Source organism: Mustela erminea, chromosome 4, assembly GCF_009829155.1.
Source record: "Mustela erminea isolate mMusErm1 chromosome 4, mMusErm1.Pri, whole genome shotgun sequence".
NCBI classification, from domain to species: domain Eukaryota; kingdom Metazoa; phylum Chordata; class Mammalia; order Carnivora; family Mustelidae; genus Mustela; species Mustela erminea.
This window is the reverse complement of record NC_045617.1, coordinates 29622485-29648481: the sequence shown is the minus strand read 5'-3', so window position 1 is coordinate 29648481 and position 25997 is coordinate 29622485. Positions and strand designations below refer to the sequence as shown.

The window sequence follows — 25997 nt, the reverse complement described above, 5'->3', positions numbered from 1 at the left end:
TAGATTTCGGGTGCCTGTTTGGCTCATATGGTTAAGCATCTGCCTTTGGCTCAAGTCTTGATCCTGGGGTCCTGGGATCAAGAGCCCAAATATGCAAAAAGTGTTTAAGCAGAATGACACTGCCACAAATATAACTCCACTCGGCATAACAGAGAAAATAAATTGTGAAAGGTTATGCTCCATGCTCCCCCTGTGAAAATTCAGTGGGGGTACCCAAAACCCACACTACTTGGGGAACATAAGAATGTTCTTCTCATTGGAAAGAAAAATAAATACTTTTGATAGCTTTTTTCTTTCCTTTTCTTTTTTTTCTAAGAGAAGTCTTTAGTATTTCTGAGGGATTTTATGTACCAATATTCTCTTGTATGTCTATATGGAGTTCAGGATTGTTCATTTCTATCTATTTGCTTCATACATCACATAAATAAAACCTATGTTTAAATTTGTTGTAGCGCCTGTCTCTCTCAGAACTTTACAGAGGAGATGTTTAATGATGATGATTATAGTGATCAAAACCAGAAATAACATATGCAGTCAGGATGGACATGCTTGGTAACAATACTTCGTATTAAACGCTTCTGTGAATGAAATCTAAATATATAGAAACGTTTTGACTATTCACAGCATCTATGATTATTCCTGCTTTTATATGTTGTGAAATGTTTCAATTATACTTACCCAATCAAAAGTATTAAACAACGGTATTTTTTGTCATTTGAAACTGTTGAGAGTATCTAATTCCCCTGAATCTTCAATTATTCAAAAATGCATAGTGGACTTTTCTAGAGCATAAAAGAAATGTAAACTGTTCAATTCTTAAAAGTCTCATCAGACTGGAGGTTACTTGAGATAGATGAAATCATACTGGGTGACTAAACTAATTTCTGTGGCAATAATTCAACCATAGAAATTAGCATTTGTCACTCTTCCACCTCCGCTCCCTGTACACACTCCATGCCTAAAAGGAATTAGACTAGGTATCAGATAAACCCAGCAATAAGTTAGGGAGATGGTTATTGCATATTTAAAATGTATGTGAAGACACTTCTCATGATCTTTTCAAGCCACCAGTTTAGGTCACTACAGTTTTATTGAAATGTATAGGACTATATCACATAATTGTAAAGGTTCGCAAAGGAAGTTTTTGGCTGACAGACATTCTTTGTAGGTTAACTAACTTATTTTGGAAAGAAAAAAAGAGTTCCAACTCCAATCTAGCCTGAGGGAGTCTCTCAAGTGTGCCCCTATTACTATCGATAGATACTTGATCTAGCAGTGAAGCATGGAAGTTAGCATTTAGGTCTGTCTATACCTACCTGGTCTGCACTTCCTTCTGAACTCTATTCCCAGGGCAAAGAAATAGTTTAGCTTTCCAATAAGAATGATCTATTTATATATGAGAGAGTAATTATTCTTTTTCTTTTTAGATTTTTTTTTTTTTAAATTTATTTGACAGGCAGGGATCACAAGTAGGCAGAGAGGCAGGCAGAGAGAGAGGAGGATGCAGGTTCCCCGCTGAATAGAGAGCCCAATGTGGGGTTCGATCCCAGGACCCTGAAATCATGACCTGAGCCGAAGGCAGAGGTTTTAACCCACTGAGCCACCCAGGTGCCCCGAGAGTAATTATTCTTAAAAGAGAGAAAATAGGACAGATCTTTTTTTTTTTTTTTTTAAGTTTTTTTTTTCCTCTGCTTAACTTTTGTCTTTTGTAATTTAGGATGTGAGTGACTTCAATTTTATCTAAACCTCTCATACAGATTTTAATGACCAAATTGTACACATATTCCATTTTAATGTAACTGGTTAAATTACAGTTATGTTTAATCCTGAAGCTTTCTTTAGAGGTAGCTATGCTGTAAATGAAAAAAAAATGTGACTTGGGAGCCAAAGGAACTTTTATCTGTATTTCAATTCAGAGACGTACTCTTTTTGGGACCTGGGGACGTAATTATCTGGTGTTCAGCAGAGCCTCCAAAAAGTGAGACTTGCTGCCATCATTTATCCTCCATTGCCTTTCATGGTTTTGGTAGGAATTCGCTGAAGAGATGTTGTTGGGTATGATAGTTCAGATAGTGAGTCGAAGAACTAGGTCTTGCCTGAGTCTTGTTTCTAAGTCTTATTTCTGCCAGTCATGTTGTGATAGTTCGGACAGTAGTTCAAAGACCTAAGCTTTGCATGAGCCTTGTTTTCTGAGTCTTCTTTCTCAAGGTGACAAAACCTTGAGAAAATTACTTTAACCTTACTAAGCTTCAGTTTCCTTCTTTCTAAAATCAGAAAAGTAATATCACCTAAAATATATGGTCTTAGTGGAATTAAGTGAGCCAACGCAGGTAAAGAAATTGACACAGTTGTGTAGTATAGTGTAAGCATGCAATATAACTGGACAGTAATAATAATATTATAAAAATGATAAAGTAATTAACTTGTGTGTCTCCTGGACTTTTTTCCTCCTCTCTTCCACCTCTCCCTTTTTTTTCCCTCCTATTTTCTATCAAGAGAAAAGTCTTGGCAAGGGATTATAAGTCAATATGAGAGAGTGAAAGACTTAGCAAGAGCAGCTCTTTCAAATCTGTACAATTTAGAGTCGGGAGTAAGAGATGCCGCTTAAACCTGATCTTGAAAGGCATTCTAGGACCTTTCCTTTTTGAGATCACTCTGAGCAGCAACTGCATCGAAGAAATCTACTTTCATGAAGTCATTCCTGGTTCATGTTACTTCCTGACTAACCTATTAATGACCTAACCCCGTACATTGATGTTTTCCTTTGTTTGTGAGGTTGTATTTATCCATTCTCCATAACTCACACAGTTGTTTACCTGGCAGCCCATTTTTGTTATGTATTTACCACTTATCAAAACATGATCTAGAGTCATACATTCAAGTACTTATTGATATTTCTTATATTTTGTAACTTTAAAATTATTCAAACTGTCTTGCTTTATTAAATGTGGAACTCCGAGCAAAAACCGGAGAATGAGCTGTGAACTCTGCATAGGTTGTCTGGCTTCAAATCCAGCCCCACCTCTACATGCCAGTTACTGAACTGTTCTCTGCCTCAGTTTTCTACTTGGTACAAATTCAGTGGATTTTCCACTGCAGATTGGTTGTGAGAATTTAAATGGAATGATTTAGAGAGAATGTCTTATCTGTAGTAAATACTAAATGAGTGTTAAGTAATACTATTACTAGTATAAGACAGATTTTCAAGCATATGCATTCTTGTGAAAATAAGAAAAACACTTTTGAAACACTAGTTTTCTCACAACTTTTCAAAGGTGGAAGAATTTGCATATGCATGATTTTGCGAAGAAGACAGTAAAGTTGAGTCTGACAGGATAGCGAGTATAAATGGAAAATAACTCCATATTATTACATAAAACAACCAGTCTAAAAGTAGAACAAAAATAACACTCTAAACTGATGAAAATATCATACAGAGTAGTTTCAGAAGTTCTGTGTATCTCTTTATCATAAATCAACATATTTTAAACTGGAAATTCCAGAAGCAATTTGATCAGCAACTTTTTACCTACTTACAATTTTTTTTCTAGTGTTTATCTTCTATTTAATAAATACTATCTTTCTTTTATGATTATATTTAAAATCACAAGATCTCAAATAGTTGGTTTTTTTTAAAGATTTTATTTATTTATTTGACAGAGATCACAAGTAGGCAGAGAGGCAGGCAGAGAGAAGGAGGGTGGTGGGGAAGCAGGCTCCCTGCTGAGCAGAGAGCATGATGCGGGGCTCGGGGGCTCAATCCCAGGACCCTGGGATCATGACCCAAGCGGAAGGCAGAGGGTTTAACCAATGAGCCACCCAGTTGCCCCTCAAATAGTTTTATTATCAACTAGTGTGTCCTCTGATTGCTGAAACTATGTACCAAAAACAATTTTTCAAACTCTTAATTTGGCAAAATTCCTTCTTAACATTATCATTTTAGATAAGATTACTATTCTAGGATTTTCATGTAAGTCTTATGTAAGTAAATCATGGCATATAGCAGCAATATCATATTTATATTATTTTAGTTATTTTGTGGAAATAGATAAAAATTTTAATCTTGAAAATTATCAAATGGTATTTAGCAAACTTCTATCTTAAAGAAAATGTAGAAAATAAATAAAAAGAAAAAGTTTAAATTCCTTTAATTACCAACTTTCAGGAGTGATCATTGGTTTCATTTTAGTGTTTTTTTTTTTTCTTTTTAACCTACTGTTATTATTCATATAACACGTTATATGGTGGTTAAGAATACTAGCTATGAGCAGAGAGGCTGAGTCTGGGGCCTCCCCACTTGTTAACTGTGTGACGTTGCTTAGTTACTTAATGTCTCTCAAACTTGATTTCATCATTTGTAAAATGAGAACAATAGTAGCACATTTATTAAACCCTTATTGTGAGAGTTAAATAAATGACGTAGTACGTTTGAAGTACCCATAATGATATATAATGGCTAATGCTAGACATCCAGCTCTGCATAGTCTATTTTTACATTTAGGATCATATCACATGCAATTTCTCATCTAACTGATTATTTTTCAAAACATCTTTTTTAGTGGTTATATAAAATACCATTGTGATTTTACTGTATTTCCTTCATTCGAACATTTGGTAGGTTTCCACTCTTTTAAAAAAATAAATCATGTATGTAGCATTTGTTCTTTTCTCTAACTTGGTTAGAAGAAGGGTTAAAAAGAATGTAGATTTTTTTTTTAAGGCTGTTTTGTGGTGCAGATTGCAAAATTGTCCTTTCTTTTCTCTCGTGTAGTGTGTGAAAGTGTTCATGATTCCATACCGTTGTTCACAGTGATATTTTTTTAAAAATGCATTTTATTTTGGAATCAAATCTGTCTTTCATATCTTGGTAACTGTTTTTACGATCACCTGTGTGGTATCTGAGATCTGTCTCCTGAATGTTACCTCAGGCCAAAGACAAATATCAGTCTAATCCTCAGGCTCATGACGTATGCCTGTATCAACTCCATGATCCTAGTTTTATGCCGCAGCTATCAGAGGATGCGGAAGGAGTCAGCTGGTATTTACAAACTGAAGGTTAGGAATGCAAGCGATATTCCCCAAAGATTTATGAACTATAAAATGGCATTATTATTATGTTCTGTCATTGCATTGTCTCTTTAGCTGTCTTCCATTTTATGTGGTAAAGCTCCTTAGGATCCATTTGCATGAAAGCGACTGTGTGTACTCATTTTGTATTGTATTGTGGCAAACGCTATAATCTACAGGGTTCCTATTCATTTTGGAATTCATTTCACAGCTCACTAATTGTGTGAATGAGAAGAGGAAATATATGCTTTTATTCTGAGGCATGCCAAGCAGATGGCCCAAAGTTCATTGCTAGCATTACAGTCAGTGTGGCCCTCGTCCGTAGGTAGTGAGCCTGGCATCGATCCGTCAGACACAATGCGAGGCTTCATTTAACACAGCATTTGAACGTCACTGAGCCTCTGGTTTGTTATGACTTACAAACAATTTGTTTTTTATCATCAACTTCTAAAGTGGTCAGTCATTTGAGCAGGTGCAAACACAGTAGAATTCATATCCGTTTTACTTGCGAAGACAAAAGGAACTTTTATTCATATGGAAATTTGGGGAAAAGAAAACTGTACAGGGGATTAAGTTTAGTTTCTTAAAAAGGGATTACTACATGTATTGAGATTCAAAAACTGTAGCATCATTTCTGAGGTTGAACCTTTTGAAAAATTAAGTTGAAGAAAAGATTGGGGATTATATTTAAGCTTTTTAAGTGACTCCCCTTTCAAATTTCTTTCATTCTTCCTATGCAAGGAAATTATTTATTTATTTCATATACAACATGTCATTTATGTAACCATTCAAAATGTTCTCAGTGGCATTCATCTTGTGTGTGTGCATATGATGTGTGTCTAGGTCTGTGTACTGAGACAATCAAACAGAGCCAGAGCCAGAGGGGATGACAAAAAAATGAAACAATGAATGTCTTCACACATTTCCTACTTTAACAGAGATACTAGGACAATATGAAACTGAGTTACCACTTCAGGAAAGGGAGCTTAGGTCAAATGTTCTAATGGAGCTGATGTAGTAATTTGAACACAGCATCTTATTTAAGAGAACCAGAGCATCAGAAGAACTGTTGTCTCCCTTAGGTGAAGGTAAAATGAGTATATTTTTCTCTCACTCCTTCAGTCCCCTTCCAAACCTCCTCCCGTGGGTTTCACTGGTTGTACTGACTCCATATTTCCTTGTTCTTGGCTTTCAGACGGATGCTGCTCTAATGTATGATGCCGTGCACGTGGTGTCTGTGGGCGTCCAGCAGTTTCCTCAGATGACAGTCAGTTCCTTACAGTGTAATAGACACAAACCCTGGCGCTTCGGGACCCGTTTTATGAGCCTAATTAAAGAGGTATGTCGGGTATGTCGGGAGAAGCATATCTGCCTAGTCTCTTTTCTCCTCAAGGTGAATGCATTGAGATTATTTTAGTTTTCCTCACAGGTGGCCTTTTACTTTTATATTTTGAATTCAACTTTCTTTCTTCCTCCATACAGGCAAAATTAACACTTTTACTAAAAGATACGGAAGAAAAGGGGAAAAATTACATGACAAGTAAATAAATATCTTTCAAGATACCTATGATTGTGTAAACAGATAAAAATCTGTGACCTATGATTTATGACATTGTTAGTTTTTATCTCTCTGAGTCTTTATAGGTATTACTTTTCATTTATGTGGAGATACAGTTTAAAGAATGTATTTTAGGCAACATTTTTTTTTGCACTCCACTAAGTCCCACGTCTTAAAGAATTGTTACTTAGATCTATGGTTCCTAAATATAATGTCTAGTTTTGTCATTATATTAACAGTTAACATAAAACAGAATATCTGCATTTGGAAAAGTGCAAAATTTGCTTCATATTGGGTAATACAATCATTTTTATGGTCACATACCATTTCTGATTACAACTGTTATGGTTATAGACCAAGAATGCCCCCAGTGAGGAAAAAAAAAAGGCAAAATTCTGAAGATCACATACACACACACACACACACACACACACACACACACACACACACTTCCTAGTTGTCCCATCATGACTGTCAGCTTGGGATACATTTCATTTGAGTATAACAGGAGTTTTTATATGAAAGTGTAACTATGAAAATTTAGTCTTTGCTAGGAAAATCACAGGAATTATCCCCACATAAGAGTTTTCTTAATGTGCTTTAAAGAAATCATCAATTCAACATATAATAAATTATTCATCTCAAAAATAAAAGTGAAAATAGGGTCATATTTAAGAATATGCCAGTTCCTTGGCAAAGAATACCCATGAATTTTCCTTTTGTGATTTTTAATGTACTCTCAGTTGGGTGAAATGACACTCCCTGAGGCATATGTAGTTCTTTATTTGTTTCGCGTTCTATGTTTATGTCTGGTTTAAAACTGAGCATCAGAGAGCTGCGGACATATTGCATAGGTTTGGGTGGTTAAAGAATTGCTTTCTGAATGCAGCACCTGACCGTTCAGGTGTGTGTCACACGGTCCTATAACAAACAGTTGTATGAAACTCACTATTGTATTTATTGTAAGTGCTGTCAAGGCCCTTGTCCACTAAATCACATGGTGAGCCTCTTTATGAGGACCAACAAGAGACATTCCTCTAAAGTTTCAGTGCCAGGAAGAGCTGAGCTTCTCCTGCATAGTTGGTATGTCTGACATTATGGACCCTGTATATTGTGTTTATATCACACTTTCCTCCTTGCTTTGGTTGCGAGGTAGTTCAGAATTAGATTTGTGATTGTATTTTATTAGTTGTACATTCTTACCCGATGAACATTTCTTTATGCTGCCTCTATCCCAGGCTGTTGTTTTTAACTATTTTCTACTTCTACTTCTGTACTTCTTGATCAAATTGACTATTTTTGTACTAAGATGCATTTTTGTTAAACACCTGAAAGTATTTTCTTTGGAAAAGGATAGGTTAAATATCTTTTTATTCCTTATTGGAGACCAGTTATCACATGTTTAAATTCAGTGATGACATGTTACAATATGTATATAGACATGTATTACAATTATTTCTGTTTTATTTGTAATTTATTAGCCTAAAACTATTTTAGAATCCCTATACATAAGTATAGAAATACATGGAGCCTAACTAGTATACTAATAATGATATCCATTTGTAGTCCTTATTGAAAGGTTACTCATAATCTCTTTGGTTTCATTTCTTTGGATCTTGGTATATATACTTTGAAACATTATAGCTATGAGTATATGTAACATTACTTGAAATTTTTCATATGTAACTTTTTTTCCAAGCTATTTCCAAATGACAAATAATGGAAAACATTTTTTTCTATGTAGCCAGCAGAATGAGAAAACTTTCTGTATTTAAAACAAAAACAAAAACAAAAACAAACAAAAACAAAAACAAAAAAACTAAGAAATCTGCTCACCTATGACGGGTTTAACTCATTATGTAATTAGATTATTACATTTTCACTTCCTTCTACATGGAAAGCTCCTTTTACAGGAAGTATAGCTTGACATGAATAATTTTGATATATTTCTCCCAATCCCACTTAAGGGAAAATAAAGTAATAAGTTAATTATTCTAAGAGAAATGTGTATAATTGAAGTTGTAGAGCATAGGTTTTCCTAAATTCAGTTTCTTTCTCTGTAATGAAGTAAGTTTATGTTCATATTAATCTGAAGTTAGGAGTGATACTTTATAACAGTAATTCTATTTGCAATCTCTAGTGAGATATTCACTAGTTCGTGTATTATAATAAGTGACTAAATTATTCTCAGTTTGCAAAAGAGCTTTACTATTTAAAACAATCTTCGAATTTCTCATAAAAATTATTCATAGAAAATGCATTATTTAAAATGAAAATTTATAATAAGTTTTATACTGAGACTAAAGCAACAACTATAGACAAAAATCTTCCAAAGTGTAAAAGAGGAAAAAAGTCTTAAAAATCAATAGTGATAAATTTATGAGAAGTAATGAAAATAATTTTTTGTGTGAAAAAATGTTTTATCTTCCTTTACTTGTTTGTGAATCCTATTTATTTATTTATTTTCCTGTAGGCACATTGGGAAGGTCTCACAGGCAGAATAACTTTCAACAAAACCAATGGTTTACGAACAGATTTTGATTTGGATGTGATCAGCCTCAAAGAAGAAGGTTTGGAAAAGGTACTTGAGTCATTCAACTTACTTACTTTAATTATTAAATACAACAGATCCTAATGAAATATGGAAATAGTTCCTCTTGTAGCCACATTTCATTAACATTTAACTTTTCTGAATAACTCTTAAAATACATATTTGATATCTTATGTTGAATATAATAATTGAGGATTAGTATTCAAGGATAAAAAGTGTCCTAAGACAAATAAGTATTTTATTTTCTCACCAAGTTTTTCTTATGCTTTGAAATGCATGTAATCTTTATTAGCCTTGAGATTTAATATAGTAATTAAAAATATTTATACTTTATGTTTGCATAGACTTTCCTGTTTGGAGCAGGTCATAAAGAAAGATTAAATACAGAAGGATTATTTCCTTTGCTGGGTCATATTCAAATGAAATGTCTCACTTAATGTACACAGAATTAATTAGGTATATACATAAATACATTACACTGGTCTATCTTATTTGATTCTATTCCTAGGGTAAAGTCAGACAATGATTATAGAATTTGGGTATATGCTTACTTTAGAAATATTTTAGTGTAAGTTGTTTATATTTGTAATATATGCATTAAAGTATTTTTTTCTGATAGATTCATTGAAAGTTTATTGAAAAGATATTTTGGTAAGAACTTAAGAAAAAAATTGGGGCACCTGGGTGGCTCAGTTGGTTAAGTGACTGCCTTCTGCTCAGGTCATGATCCTGGAGTCCTGGGATCAAGGTCCACGTCAGGCTCTCCACTCAACAGCAAGTCTACTTCTCCCTGTCCTTCTGTGATCTCTCTCGCTTTCACTCTCTCTAATATAAATAAATAAATAAAATCCTTAAAAAAGGGTGCCTGGGTGACTCAATTGGTTAGACATCTGCCTTCAGCTCAGATCATGATCCCAGAGTCCAGGGATTGAGTCTCACATGGGGTTCCCACTGAGAGTCTGCTTCTCACTCTGCCCTTTACTCAGCTCATGCTCTCTCTCTCTCGCTATCTCTCTCAGATAAATAATAAAATAAAAATCTTAAAAAAAAAACTCTTTAAAAAAGAAAGAACTTAAGAAAAAATTATATTTGAGATATTGTTTTCAAGATAGTAAGGTGTCTTGTGTTTCATTTAGCTATTAAACATGAAGCATTACTTACAAATGGAAACTGAAGAAGGAAATTGAATCAGAAGAAAGGCTCTTTTAACCTAAAAAAAACAGTAACGTATTTATTTGAATGTTGATTCAAATAATTTTAGAAACAGAAAACATTTTTGATAATGTTACCAAGATAGGAAGGAATATATCATAACCACCTGATGACTAAAGTTGACAGGAATATTACCTCTGCCCGCTGAGAGTTTGAGATTGTACCCTTTGAAAGACCATGCATAGTCAGGAATCTTTCATAACAAACTGTAAAACAAATATTCATGAGGCAATCACTTTCTAACAGCCTTGCTCCCACAATGAGAATATTATTCTATACCCAAGACTGGAATTGATAATGGTGTGGTTTCATCAGCTCTTATGGGTTTTATTCCAATATTTACTGGAGATATTGTTATCTTATTTATTTATTTTTTTTTTTTTGGACGTTTGCGAGGCACTAGGATAAACTCTGGCTATTGTTAGTATTTCAACACATCAATAGAGAAATGGCAATGTCTTTCTTGTTACTATGGCCCCTGTAAAGGAAACAATAGAAAACCTTTCTCTAGGCAATAGTGGGGATTATAGAAAGACCCTGAATATAATGGTTACAAAGTACATGGGGTGATCAACCAGAATGATAAGCAAGGTACAACAATGTGAGTTATACTGTTGCCTTGAGATTTTGAAAAGTTTGTATACTCCTCTGAAATTTGAAATTTTGTTTTGATAAATTAATTACACATGATCTTTATCTTCAAGGGGCTTTTTATAGAGAGTGATCAGATAACACACTAATGGAAAACTGCTTCAATTTTTAAAAGAGCTATAACAGAGTATTTCTGAAAAAGGATATAATTAAGTACAGTCACGGTATATGAGGTGCCTAGAATTAGCCTTTGAATAATGGAGAAGTATTGATTGGTGGAGATTGAGTCACTGCAGAAAAAGGTAACAATATGGGGAAAGACATAGCTACTGTTTGATTTGATCATTTTACACACACACACTCACGAAAATAGGAGACAGAGCTAAAGTGCTAGATTTAAGTCATAAAGTGAGCACCATAATGAGATGTTTGCAATGTATTAGTACATAATATGAATTCAAAGAGAGAATAGTCTGGAGGTCTATGGTATGTGTGGAAAGATATTATAGTTTGTAATAATTTTAATATGGAGTCATGAATATCAAACTATTCTGGTTGGGAGTGAGAGATGACTAAATGGTGACAGAGGCAGTAGCTGAATCTTCAGCAGCGTTGTTAGTTCAAGGAATAGCAGAGCATTGGGATTGTGCTTTTAAGGAGTAATGGAGGAACCAAGTGATAAAAGTAGAAGTCAGTGATAAAAGCATCAGTCAAAGACTGTTGAAGAAATTAGTGAGGAAAATTATCATCAGAAAGAAACTGGAGGGGTGCCTGGGTAGCTCAGTCTGTTAAGTGTCTTCCTTTAGCTCAGGTCATGATCCCAGAAGCCTGGGATCAAGACCTGCATCCAACTCTCTGCTCAACAGGATGCCAGGTTCTTCCTCTCCCTCTGCTGCTCCCCTGTTGTACATTCTTTCTCTGTCAAATAAATACATAAAATCTTAAAAAAGAAAGAAAGTAAGGAAGAAAGGAAGGAAAAAAAGAAGTAAATTGGAACAAATATATAGAGGCACATAAAGTACTGAGGTTGGGTGAATGTAAATTAGAAAAGAAGGGGAATTAAAAGCTCAAATCAAATGCTTTAAGAATCTTCAGAAATTAGTATATAAGGGAATGCCTGGGTGGCTCAGTCAGTTAAGCGTCCAACTCTTAATTTCTTCTCAGGCCATGATCTCAGCATTGTGAGATCCAACCCCACATGGCACTCTGTGCTGGGCAGCAAGTCTACTTCAGATTCTCTCTCTCTCCCTCCCTCTTCCTATGTTCCTCCCTACCCCTCATTGCATTCTCTCTCTTTCTCTCTCTCTCTCTAAAAAAAAAAAAAAAAAAAAAGTATGTAAGTCATTAACTAAAAGAGGGCAGTTGAATTTAGTTTCGTCAGATCTTAAGAATAATGGGAATTTTTTGGCAATGCCATTGTGACAGATTTGACTTTGAGTAGTAGGAATAAAGTGCTTCTAAGTAGCAAAATGTACTTTTTTTTTTTAATACAGTAGAATGGTTAGGAGATCCAGGTATGGATTCAGGCCAAACTGAGCTCAAGTCCTTGCTCTGCCATTTACTATTTATGGACAACTTTCCTACCTTCTCTAACACACAGTGTATTCAGCTGCATCAGGCAGTGATAGCAGTATCTAATTCATGAAGACTAATGAGTCTTGCCAACTTTACTTTTACTTTGTCCTCAAAAATGTAGTTACCAACCCATAGATGTAAAGACAGAACTCCGATCTTGATAGAGTTCACAGTTTAGAAGGCTCAACCAATAGTGATCCAAGAGACTTAAATTACAATTCCAAATCTGTCACAAGTGTGTGAACTTCACCCTTCCACCCAAGTTCTCTGTGCCAAATTCCTCGTCTCAAAAAATGTAGAGTGCAAAGGACTTTCCTCTGGAACAGGCAAAAGTGAGAATATCATGGCCTTTAAGAGAACCTAGAGATACAATCTTTATAGATGTCAAGGCTAAGAATTTGATTATCCTCAATTCTATCTTATCATGACAAGGTGAGGAAAATGAAAAAAATGTGTAAAATGATAGTTTTATCTATTACTTCTCATGCCTACTACCTTTGCCTTGCTTTATCATGGTCAACTTTGTCCAGCACACTTTGTTTGTTCACTTGATCCTCTAACAAATACAGAGTGAGCCTCTATCTTGTGCCCTTAGGAAGGTTATACTCTTTTGAAGGAAACCTGCCAATAGTGAATGGATGCACAAATGTACGATATAGGATTAGACAATAGTAAGTGCTAAAAAGAAAGACGACTTGTTTATATGTTCAGGGAAAGGAGTTTGGGGTTGGAATGAGACTATGAACCCATCTTTCCCACTTAGCACTCAGAGATTGTATTGAATCTTTTCCATTCTATCTTGACGAGAACCTTCATTGGAATGCAGCCCATTTAGCCATTGTCCAAGAAGGGTCACTCATACTGCAGACACAGCCAGTCACATCTGTCCAAAAAAGCCCTCCAGGCTGTGGCAGCACTTTCTCTGGAGCAGAGGGGGAGAAAAAATGGGGTGGGGTGAACTGTAGGTGCCATTCCAGATTTTGTCTTCCTTAGGCAATAGGACAGTTTGTTTTTCAGTAGTCCAGTCTAGGAATAAGAAAATAAAAATAAGTGTTTTTCCCAGCTTCAATTCTTCTGTTAAGTTCAAAGACCATATTGTGTATTCTACTTCCAAAATATCTCTCCACGTCCATTGTTGTAATTGTAGCCAGGGTACCTTTCACCTGAACATCTGTATTGGAGCCCCAACAAAACCTGTCTGTTTTATTCCCCCTTACAATTCATTCCCCAAATGTCAGCAGCCAGACCAGTGTCTTTTAAAACAAATCAATCCATGTTATTGCTCTGTTTAAATCCTTTCACTTATTCCCAGTGTATTTTCATTAAAATCCAAACATGGTTTACAAAGTATTGCCTACCTTCCCCCTCAACTCTCACTACCATCTCAGATGTTTTCTATGCTTTAATAACACTGGATTTTGTTCATTTTTTCATAGACACAAAGCTTTTTCTATTACTTTGCCTGTAGAGTTTTCCCAGCCTGGAAAATTCACCACTAGTCCTTTGCCCAGATAACTCTTACTTACCCTGGGGGGTGGGGGTCACAAATTAAGTCTTTCTTCCTTAGGTGTCCTGTAACCTTGACCAAATTTAACCTCATAGTGCCCTGTGCTTTTCCTTCCTGGCACTTACCACAATGTGTAAAATGTGTAATTCTGTATGCTCCCAGTCCCACTGTTTACGTATTCAAGGCCTAGAAAAGTTACTGGCACAAGTGTATCCTCAAGAAATAGTTATTGACTATCGAATGAAGGAAGGATCACCATAAGAACCGTAAGAAATAGTTCATAAGAATCACAAGAAATAGAATGCTTATTCATGTGTCTGATATAAATTTATTTTCCTATGATGCAGCATTTTTTTTTTTCCCCAGTTTGCCCCCTACTTACACAATGGGAACAGAGAACTCCAGTGGTTAGTCAGTGGGTTGGGGTTGTGAGTCAAGGCTTCAAGGGGAATAGGATTTTAGAGTGCCCGCGATGGCAACACTGAAGTCTGAACTTGCAAGAAGACCCAATGCACCCTACATAGAGCACTGTAATCTCTGAGGCCCCAATTCTGCATTAAAGAGGAAAAATAATTCTTCTATTTATAAAAGTTCCCTCTTTTTCATCATCTAAGTTTATGGTATGGAAATAAGCATAGACCACTTAAATGAGGACACACAAGTTATTATTCAGAGCTTGCCGTAGCACTTGGCATTTGGCAGAATGGGAAGGCGGGCAGGTCAGTGGAAAAGCTTTACAGTGGAAAAAAGGAAAGGCCTCCTATGCACTCTGATTGGAGAATCTTGGCAGGAGGAAACATAGACCGCTGGCAAAAAATAGGGAAGCTGTGTGTAATTGAACAGATCTTGACCATTTGGGGCAGATTGCCACAGAGATTGTGGTTTGGCTTCCCAGATAGTTTGCTCCAGAGGCTCTGGGTCAAGTTCTATTTCATACATGGCCAGACTGTTGTCTGTTTGTATACTCAGTCTGTCAATGGAATTACTGAAGTCACTTGGAGGGAGAGAAAGAAAGAGCACAAAAATAAGGTCAGGAAAAATTGACATGAGAAAAGTAAAAATGTCATCATAACTGACAATAAAATGAAATTTTTTAGTTTATATTTTTTTTCTTTGAATATGTAACTAGGATATGACCACTGGAAGTGGTTTAACCTTACTTACCTAGTCCTCTGAAGCTTAACTATGTGCTTAGGAAAGACCAGCTTCAGTTGGACATAAACACTTGATTAAATGGCATAAGATGTTAAGAAACATTGAGAAGATGCTCAGAATGTAACTTCATAAGGATTCTGAGTAAAGCAAAAACAGTTGGAACCTTTTACATAAGAGAGGTTTGAATTGAGTAATGACACTCCATGATAATGGTGTATTTCCATTGCAAGGTGAATTATCTAGAGGTCATTTTTGGGAAAATAACACTTTATACTTAAAAAATAATTTTTTAAAAGAAACTATAATGCAATAATAAAATCACTTATACATCTGAAACTAATGTAACATTATATATTAATTATACCTGAATAAAAATAAATAAAATAATAATAAAATCACGTATTCCTACCACATGATTGAGTTTTCTTACCAAATGTTTTGCAACCACTTATATATGTCATGTGCTTTCCCAAAACAATAACAACAAAAGTCTCTGCTCAAATGGATTTCTACTGTATTAGGAATATTAACTTCTAAGTAGAGGTATTAAACTAAAATCATTCTTGTGTACCTCTCCTATCTTTTTTCTAGCCACAAAGTTAACTATTTGTTTTGGTTACTTTGCTGGTAGTTTTTTCGAATGTGTGACCTATATTAAAATAGAATTTGGAGAATAGAATTCTCTGTCTCCTCAATGGAAATTATCTAATTAGTCTTTATACAAATTGACTTTGTGTGTTAATATTATATTAATTTTGAAAAAAAAAAAAAGGAAGGATAAAACCAGTACATTTCTCTGTACACGCCTTGGGATGTTTTTATAATAAAATCCGCTTCTAACTTACATATCCTTAGGGGAAGTTTTGAACAAGAAAAGTGACTACAAAAAACAATTTTATGGAATACATGTTTGCCAATTCCTACAAAGTTAAGAAATTATATATACAATATAAAGCAAGATAATTCATATTTGCAAATTTTCTAAAGTGTAACTTTGTCATAGTTTACTTTCAAGTGAAGCTTCCTTTCAACTTTGGATGTTATTTTTTTTCTGAGTATTTACTGCTGGCATTTGGACCCACTAGTAGAAACTGATACCAATAATCCATAGGCTTCTTACGGAAAACTCAAATATTTTTATAATGTATGGAGAGGGTGAGAATTAGTGGTGAAATCCTGCCTGCCTGAGTTTACAAGCATAGATGTTCTAGGATCAGAACATGTTTCAAATTGCTTTTTGAAAAACTTTTTGTAGACCATACATATTTTTAGAACAAGTGGTAATTTCTATAAAAGTCTTTACTATTGACCTTTCTCTAGCTTGTAGAATCCTGCACTCATTAACTCCCTAGGAAAAAGGTGTCTGAATGGAATTTACAGTCTTCAAAATTTATCTAAGTGTGAAAATCCACACTAGATAGGTGAGAACTATTTCTTTGATAGATTTCTAGATACCAGATGAATAGCAGTTTTAAATCTTTCTTTCTTTGATGGCATTTGATATGTGTATTCTGGTCCCCATGACAACAATGACCCCCAACTTTCCCAGGAACTGAGATTTCTTTTGCTTCTCTGTAGGAAAGCAATGCTAATGGTCATGTTGACTAGTCAGAAATGTGTTATTTGCTTTTTAAAAAGCAAAAATGCATCCTAGTCCAGATCCAAGCCTAGTGTTTTTCTTTAGAGATATTAACCGTTTAATTTGTCTAACTCTTACATAGAATTCGTTATATGCCCTGTCTTACAACTGCACTGACATTTTTGGGTTGTGTGTCAGTATGTTTATAATTGTGATTTTGCTTGATAATTTTTAACCTTCACAATGATGAAATAGTTAAGAAAGCTCTTTACAGATGACATTATGTTTTGGAAATCAGTAAATTTGAGAGCATACAATTTCCTATTTTGGCCCATCAGAGAATACCAAATATTGCCTTTTTCCTTTTGACTCCTGAATTTGAATTAAACGTGTATACTAAATATAACTTTTAAAGCATTGCTTTTAGTTTATTTTTAAGATTTTATTTATTTATATGACAGAAAGAGACAGCTAGAGAGGGAACATGAGCAGAAGTGGGAGAGGGAGAAGCAGGCTTCCCACAGAGCAGGGAGTAGGGAGCAGGGAGCAAGGAGCCCGATGTGGGACTCAATCCATCCGAGGACCCTGAGATCATGACCTGAGACAAAGGCAGCCGCTTAAAGCCTGAGCCACCCAGGCACCCAGCATTGCCTTGATTTTAAAGTAATATCTGAACTAATTTTTAATCTTGGAAAAATGACCCTTAATTAATTGAATGTTGCCACGTTGTTATATTTGAGAACAGTTAATTCAATGATTCAAATTTTATTTAAAAAATCAAAATTACCACCTGTTTCTAACTCTTTCCTAATATTTAGAGTTGACTTTGTCCTAGACAAAAATAAAAATCCTAAAGGTAAAAAATTTATGTTTGGATTGGTCATCCCTTCTTGTTAGATCATTATATACTTGCTGATTTATTGTTCTTATATTAACGCTAGAGTTCTCAAATGGTGAAATTCCAGATCCTGTGGAAATTGGTGGATAGCTAGTTTTAGGAAAGTAATTAACTGAGGGGTTTCTGCATGGTCGTCCCAGGCCAAATTACTTAGCACATGAAGGTAGCTCAGTTCACAGGCAATTGTTCTTTACTATGAATTCTTCCTCTCAGGTAGCAATACCTAGGAGGTAAGAATTACTAGGAAATGATTCATGCTTATCTCTGGGGCATTGTGTGTAAATTCCTTCTAAAGTGATCTGTTAATGTGATCCAGTGGAAATAAACAACAATTAATTATTATTAGACAATACTGTCATTGGACAGCAATGTAAATATCTCTACTTTTCATTTAAAAATTGATCATTGGAAGAGGGGAGGTAATTGACGAGAAGGAAGTTTCTAGTTTGCTTGCAACACTTAGCAAAACAACTATGGTGTTGAAAAGGTTCTGTTTTTATACATCACACTATGTAGGCTTGAAACCTGACTTTGTAAATTATCTAGAAAGAATGGGTATACTAGTTAATGGAAAAAGATACATTCCACCAGTGTACATTTGATCAATTGGAGAGTTAACTCATCTCCCAAATATGAGTTAGCATTTAACGTCAATACCTTCCATATGATTTCCATTTCTCAATACCTTCAAATAGTGCTATCAGGGATGTCCTCTCTTCTAAAAGGTAAATACCCTTCAAACAAACTATACTTAATGTGTCATATGATTGGAGGTAACTAATTATTGGGAATATTTTCTTGAATACTTATGAAGGAGACTCCATATTGCGCTAAGATTGTTTTAAATATACAGAGTGGTTTCTTGTGATCGCCATGCAGATCTTTAGAAAAGTATACTGAGGCTCTTTAATCAAGACAGATCTATGCCACAATTACTTTATCATACATTGATGGACACTTAGATTGTTTTTGTATTTTGGATATTATAAATAATGCTGCAGGGAACATGTGGGCATATATATCTTCTCAAGTCATATTTGTTGTTTTGTTTTCATGTTTGTTTTTCGGTAAAAACCAGAAGTGGAATTGCTGGATGCTATAGTAGTCCTATTTTTTATTTTTTGAGGAACCCCATACTGTTTTCTATAGTTTTTACACTAATTTATATTCCTACCAATAGTGCACAAGTCTTCCCTTTTCTCCACATCCTTACCAATACTTGTAATTTCTCATCTTTTCCACAATAACTACTCTAACAGGTGTAAGATAGCTCACTGTGGTTGTGACTTGCATATCGCTGGTGATTAATGATGTTGAGAATACTCTCATGTACCTGTTGGCATTTTTCTATCTTCTATTCAGATTTTCTGCCCATTTTTATTTGAATTGTTTATAGGGCTACTTTTCACTGTTGAGTTGATGAGTTTTTTGTATATTTTGGATATTAACCTCTTATCAGATGTATGATTTCAAAATATCTTCTCTCGGTCAGTAGGTTGCCTTTTAATTTTATTGATGATTTCCTTGGCCTTGCAGAAGTTTTTAAAAATGATTTAGTCCCATCTATTAATTTTACTTGTTGCTTTTGCTTTTGGCATCAGATTAAAAAAAAAAATCACCAAGTCTTGTGTCAGGCATCTTATTGCTTAAGTTTTCTTCTTGGAGTTTTAGGGTTTCAGGTTTTAAATTCAATCTCTAGTCCATTTTGAGTTAATTTATATGTATGAAGTAAGATAGTGGCTCAGTTTTATTCTTTTGCATGTGGTTCTCCAGTTCTTATTGAAGAGACTGTACTTTCCCTGTTGTATATTCTTAGCCCCTTTGTCATAAATTAATTGGATATATATCTATATATCTATAGATAATATATATTATATCTATGATATATCTATAGATCTATGTTGATAGATCTATAGATATCAATATCGATATCTATATTGATATATAGATCTATATCGATATATCTATAGATACCTATAGATATATCGATATAGATCTATATATACTTATTCCTGGACTCTCTGTTTTGTTTCATTGATCCATGTGTCTGTTTTTATGCCAATACAATACTGTTTTAATTATTATAACTTTGTAGTATAGTTTGAATTCAGGGAGTGTGATGCCTCCAGCCTTGTTCTTTTTTCTCAAGATTGCTTTGGCTATTTGCACCTGTGTGTGTGTGTGTGTGTGTGTGTGTGTGTGTGTGTGTGTGTGTATCTGTGGTTCCATACAAATTTGAGGGTTATTTGTTCTATTTCTTTGCAAAGTGTCATTGGAATTGTGATAGGGATTGCATTGAATCTATTAATACCTTTGAAGTAGTAGGGATTTTAAGAATATTGATTAAGGATAGGGATTTTAACAATATTGATTCTTCTAAGCCATGATCATGGAATATCTTGTCATTTCCCTGTGTTTTCTTTAATTTCTTTCATTAATGCCTTGTAGGTTTCTTTTGGGGGGGTAGAGGGGGGTTGAGTGTACTTGGTGTTCAATGTTACATTAGTTTCAGGTGTACAACACAGTGCTTCAACTTCTGTATACATTCTGTTATGCTCACCACAAGTGTAGCCACCACTTGTCATCATCAACACTCTTACAATATCATTGATTATATTCTCTATGTTGTGCCTTTTATACCTATGACCTATTCACTCTATAACTGGAAGCCTGTTTCTGCCAGTACCTTTCACCCATTTTGCTACCCCTCTACCTCCTGCAACCATCAGTTTGTTCCCAATATTTATCGGTCAGATTCTACTTTTTGTTTCTTTATTCATTTATTTTGTTTTTAAGATTCCACATGTGAGTGAAATCATATATTTGTCTTTTTCAGTCTAACTTATTTCACTTAGCACAATACCTTCTAGGTCCATCCGTGTAGTTGCAAATGGCAAGATGTCTTTTTTTATGGCTGTGTAATATGTGTGTGTGTGTGAGTGTGTGTATATCTTTAGAGTTTTCTGTATATAATATCATGTCATTTTCAAATAGAGTTTTACTTCTTCCTTTCCAATCCAGATTATTTTCTTTTTCTTACCTAATTGCCATGATGAGGACTTCCAATGCTGTGTTGAATAAAAGGGGCAAGAGTGGTCATCCTTGCTTTGTTCCTCACCTAGAAGAAAGGCTTTTAGCTTTTCAGCATTTAGTATAGCATTATCTGTAAGCTTGTCATATATGACCTTTTTTTAAATATTGAGATATATTCCCTTTATACCATCTTGTTGCGAGTTATAACTCTACTTAAAACAACTCTGTGAGGTCAAGAGTACTTAGATATCTTTATTCCATTCTAGAGCTGAAAAAAGTATTGTAAATTTTTGATTAAATCATATCATGAAAAAATTATGGTTCTGAAAATAGGTTAAAAGAAAAAAAGATTGTCTTGACTTAGCTTATGGTACTCTTATGATTAAAACAAAACAAACCAAAAGACCCACTTCTGACTCCCTCAATCGCTAAAAAGTTTTGAATTACACATTTCCTGTAGACATAAAATCTAGGGATCATACAAATTTTTTTATTTAAAATTTCATGTCACTAAGATTTCTGAAATTTTACAATATTCTATTTAGAAATCTAAGTTATAAAAGGGGATATTTAATATTTATGATTACGGAAAATTATTGATTCATATAATATGAAATGGAACCCCTCCAGCCAAATAATACTAGAAAAGCAACTGACAGAGAATGAAAACAGATAAATATATTTAGATGAGTGGATATTTACCTAAGTTATTTTTTATAAAAGTAATCATGGAGGATGATGGTAAATGAAATTGGCAAAATTTTATATTAGTGATTTGGGTAGAAAGTTGAAAACTAATTGATCAAGCTTGAGGATATCATTAGGCAGATGACTGTGGGCAATGATGTTTGCCAGGGCTTTGGCTGGTAGAATTATGCATCTGAAAAAATCTAGCTATTTAGCTAATGGCGAAAAAAAAAAAAAAAAGAAATAAAGAAAATCTAAGGGGACAATTGTGTAATAGGTATTAATTATAGACTGGGAGCAGAAAAGTGACAGTCACTGAAAACTCCGATCTGCAGATGTATCTTGTTTAGCCAACAGTGTTTTTTTTTAATGATTTTGCATTTGAAACACTTTAAGCAGGTCAGCAGGCATTCTAGATTTTACAATATCCTCTCTGCCCTTCCCTGTCCAGGTTCCTAATGGGGCCTCTATTAGCCCTACTGATGCCTTACTAAGAACTTGAAAAAATCATCTGCTCTGGGAGCCTGCAGCCCCAAGGCACACAGCTGTGAGAAGAGCAGGGTCTGGATTGTAGCAATTACTTGCTATTCTGCCTTGAAATTTTGTAAAATTTAAAACCTGCATACCTTTGCCTAGAAATTCTTACTTCTGGCTTATGCCCTTTTTCTTCACGCATGGATGTTAGTTACCTCTCTGGCGGCCGAAGGCCTTTCATTATTGGCGCTAAATTACAGTTAGACTCTGTCTTTATGACATCCTGGTAGTCATTGTCTAAAGTAAAGAAATTTAATTGAAAGTAAATAATTTACTTTGGAGAGAATGCTAAAATCAGTATTTTTTTTTTCTCACTATATTATCTGACCTTTTCCTGTATTGACACAAACATTAAGAGTATATAGCTTTTAATGGTAAGAGGAAAATAAACTCAATATAAGAAAATATGACAAGGGATTTATTTTTTAAAAAATATTTTCTTTATTGGGGCACCTGGGTGGCTCAGTGAGTTAAAGCCTCTGCCTTCAGCTCAGGTCATGATTCCAGGGTCCTGGGATCGAGCCCTGCATCAGGCTCTCTGCTCAGCAGGGAGCCTGCTTCCCCTTCTCTCTCTGCCTGCCTCTCTGCCTGCTTGTGATCTTTGTCTGTTAAATAAATAAATAAATAAATAAATAAATAAATAAATAAATAAAATATTTTTAAAAATTCCTCAATGAGCAGGGATCCTGACTGTAGGGCTTGATCCCAGTACCCTGAGATCATGATCTGAGCTAAAGGTACATGCTTAACCGACTGAGCCACTCAGGTGCCCCAAGAGGTTTTTTTATAGAAATCACTAAAAAAACATTATATGGAATCCCCGATATAGTTAATGCATTTTTGAAAAAAAATATACTTGGGTTTGCACTTACATTAGAATGTAAGTGCATTACATTAGAATGTAAGTGCATTACATTAGAATGGCATATCTATTATCCTTATGAAGTACAGAAATTATTAATGTTTCTACTTTTATGCTTCTCCAATCAGAGGGAAAGAGACATCTTAATAGGTTACTAAGAAAACTATGCAAATGAAAAAAAAAGGATCAAAAAGAGTAAATGTGATGAAATATAAAAAAGTAAAAATCAAAAGAATCATAATATTTAAGTTGGATTAGACCTTTGTTAGCATATTTAGGTAGACCAGGGTAAATATTACCTGCTAAATAATGTCACTTTAAAATTATTTAATTGATAAAAGCTTTCTTTTAAAAGCTTTATTTTAAAGATAAACAGATAATTGATAGTTCTTCTTCCCTTTGAATGAACATAGTGGGTAATTGGCTAGAGGGATATGGAAAACAAAGTTTATTATCCATCACTCCTAGGTTTGAGAGGGTGGAGAAAAGAACTACTGGCTCCAATCTGCTTTTGCCTCTGTCCTTCTTCGGTGCTGACCACCATTATATGACAGGGCAGTGGTGTCAGAGCACATAAACCACCCAGGGTATGCATTCAGTGACATCCTTTGCTTAGATATGTCTTCCAGAGGTGTGCTGTCTCGTCTCATAGGCTGTGTTCAAGGGGGTATGAAATGTCTGAACACTGCGAGTATATGGCTGAATTATTAGAGAGTATTAGTTAAATTAAAGTACATATTAAATAGCATACAAGTGGAAGAATTGGAAAGCGTTGCTCAGATGAGATTGTGCTGTCATCTTTCCTTGGAGTATTTTGAATGCTCAAAGGTGTATTTATAAAGGCTCCAAAGGTAATTCTGGTTATGAATTTGCCCTAGCGGAGGTCATACAAAAAAAACAAACAAACAAACAAAATCAATGCAGCTCTTAAGTTTGCCTTCACCTATTAATTTATCCTGGATCCCCAGATTTTGCTCTGTCTTTCAGCTTCATCTGTTTAGCATGGCATGTTATCTTTGTAATGAGAGGATGAGATAGATCCATTACAGTAAAAGATATGCACTATTAATGAGTTTCTAGCCAGCTATCAAGGTATCATCAAATGTGGTTTATCTTGGTGAATGAAAGTTTGAATGGAAAATTAAGCTCCCATACTGACTGTAGAAGTGCGGTGGATCATTTTGTTCTTTAATGTCACACTTCACTGGACACACTTCACAGAGCAGTGAATCATGCTTAAAACAAGCAGCCTTTACTTTAACGACAGCAGATAATGCAGCAGAGGTGAATAATAAGTGTTAGCCGTCTTAACTTTCTCCTGCAGTACTTTCTCCCAGGTGCCTGATGGACAATTTACAAAGTCCATATGCTGTTTTATAGATTGGAACTTGGGATCCAGCCAGTGGCCTGAATATGACAGAAAGTCAAAAGGGAAAGCCAGCCAACATCACAGATTCGTTATCCAATCGTTCTTTGATCGTTACCACCATTTTGGTAAGTATTTGTTTTTCCATTTTTTTTCAGATAAATGTAGATAAACATGGAAATGGATTAAGAAGAACATTATAATTTGAACAGTGAAGAATAAAATGGAATGTATTTTGTAGTTATTTAGCAACTCCTGTGTAACAAAGGAGTCAAGATTAATCTAGCCACAGTTTTATGACATTAGTTTTTAATGATGTATTAATGTTTGGGCTGTTTATATTGATAAATAATACAGCTTTGTGTATCACTTGAAACATAATATAATGACATGTCTACAAAATTAGGTATCATTGAAGAATTTTCAGTATGTGTTTTTTTAATTAATTTTTTAAAATTTTAAATTAATATATATTATATTATTAGCCCCAGGGGTACAGGTCTGTGAATTGCCAGGTTTACACACTTCCCAGAACTTACCATAGCACATACCCTCCCCAATGTCCATAACCCAACCACCCTCTTTCTAACCCCCTCCCTCTGGCCACCCTCAGTTTGTTTTGTGAGATTAAGAGTCTCTTATGGTTTGTCTCCCTCAGATCCCATCTTGTTTCATTTATTCTTTTCCTACCCCCAAGCCCCACACATTGCATCTCCACTTCCTCATATCAGGGAGATCATATGATAATTGCCTTTCTCTGATTGACTTATTTTGCTAAGCATAATACCCTCTAGTTCCATCCGCATCGTCGCAAATGTCAAGATTTCATTTCTTTTGATGGTTGCATAGTATTCCATTGTGTATATATACCACATCTTCTTTATCCAGTCATCTCTTGATGGACATCTAGGTTTGTTCCATAGTTTGGCTATTGTGGACATTGCTGCTATAAACATTCAGGTGCATGTGACCCTTCGGATCACTACATTTGTATTTTTAGGGTAAATGCCCAGTAGTGCAATTGCTGGGTCATAGGATAGCTCTATTTTCAACTTTCTGAGGAAACTCCATGCAAGAATTTTCAGTGTTAAGATTTGAAAAATGTATTGAGATGCAGATTATAAATAAGTTATATGAGGGACAGCATGTGAACTTTTCTTCTGCTTTCATCTCCTGCAGATATATTTTAGAGGGCATGCCATTTATTTTTCGGGATTTTTTTTCTATTATAGCTGTATTTTAACCTTGCTTTCAATTGTTTTCATCATAGAAAATCACTTTTAGTTTATTTATCTCCTTAATAAAATTATATATAACAAGTGCTTTTCTAAGCCAGAAAAATTTTCACCACTAACAGACTTAATACTGACGCACTGGATATTTATATGCCTCTTATAATTCTATATTTTCTTTAGATCATGTAGTAATATTTATGTACTACTACAATACCATTTGAAATGAGAATTTTAATTTTAAAATAATCAAAGAGCTCTTATATTATTAAGTCAGTGCTTTCTTCCGACAGAATAAACTTATCAATGTTAGTTCTTGTGTCTTTCCAGGTAGTCAATAGGAATGTGAGATTGATGTTCAGAACAAACCACCACACACTTAGCATTTGTATAAAATCTAAATTTGATTTATGATGCCAAATCAAGCCAGGAGGAATTCATAATCTGGTCCTTTTATTAACAATGAGGGATGTCAGATCTTTAGGCATGTCAAAATAAAATAGCTTGGGTTAAAGACTCTTGATAATGAAGCAAAGCTGGTAATCATGAAATGACAGAGTTGGAAGTTTTTGAGATTTTTAATCACTCCC

At 34.6% G+C, this 25997-nt stretch overlaps 1 protein-coding gene across 5 annotated transcripts in view; it reads left to right on the top strand.

The window, feature by feature from the left end:
* Window positions 1–25997, top strand: part of GRIK2 (glutamate ionotropic receptor kainate type subunit 2) — a 653190-nt gene that overhangs the window by 387337 nt on the left and 239856 nt on the right. For all 5 annotated transcript variants that reach the window (XM_032338955.1, XM_032338957.1, XM_032338958.1 and 2 more), the window contains 3 exons: window positions 6263–6406; window positions 9099–9206; window positions 24190–24303. In XM_032338955.1, the coding sequence (XP_032194846.1) occupies window positions 6263–6406; window positions 9099–9206; window positions 24190–24303 (366 nt within the window). The remainder of the gene's footprint in view (window positions 1–6262; window positions 6407–9098; window positions 9207–24189; window positions 24304–25997) is intronic.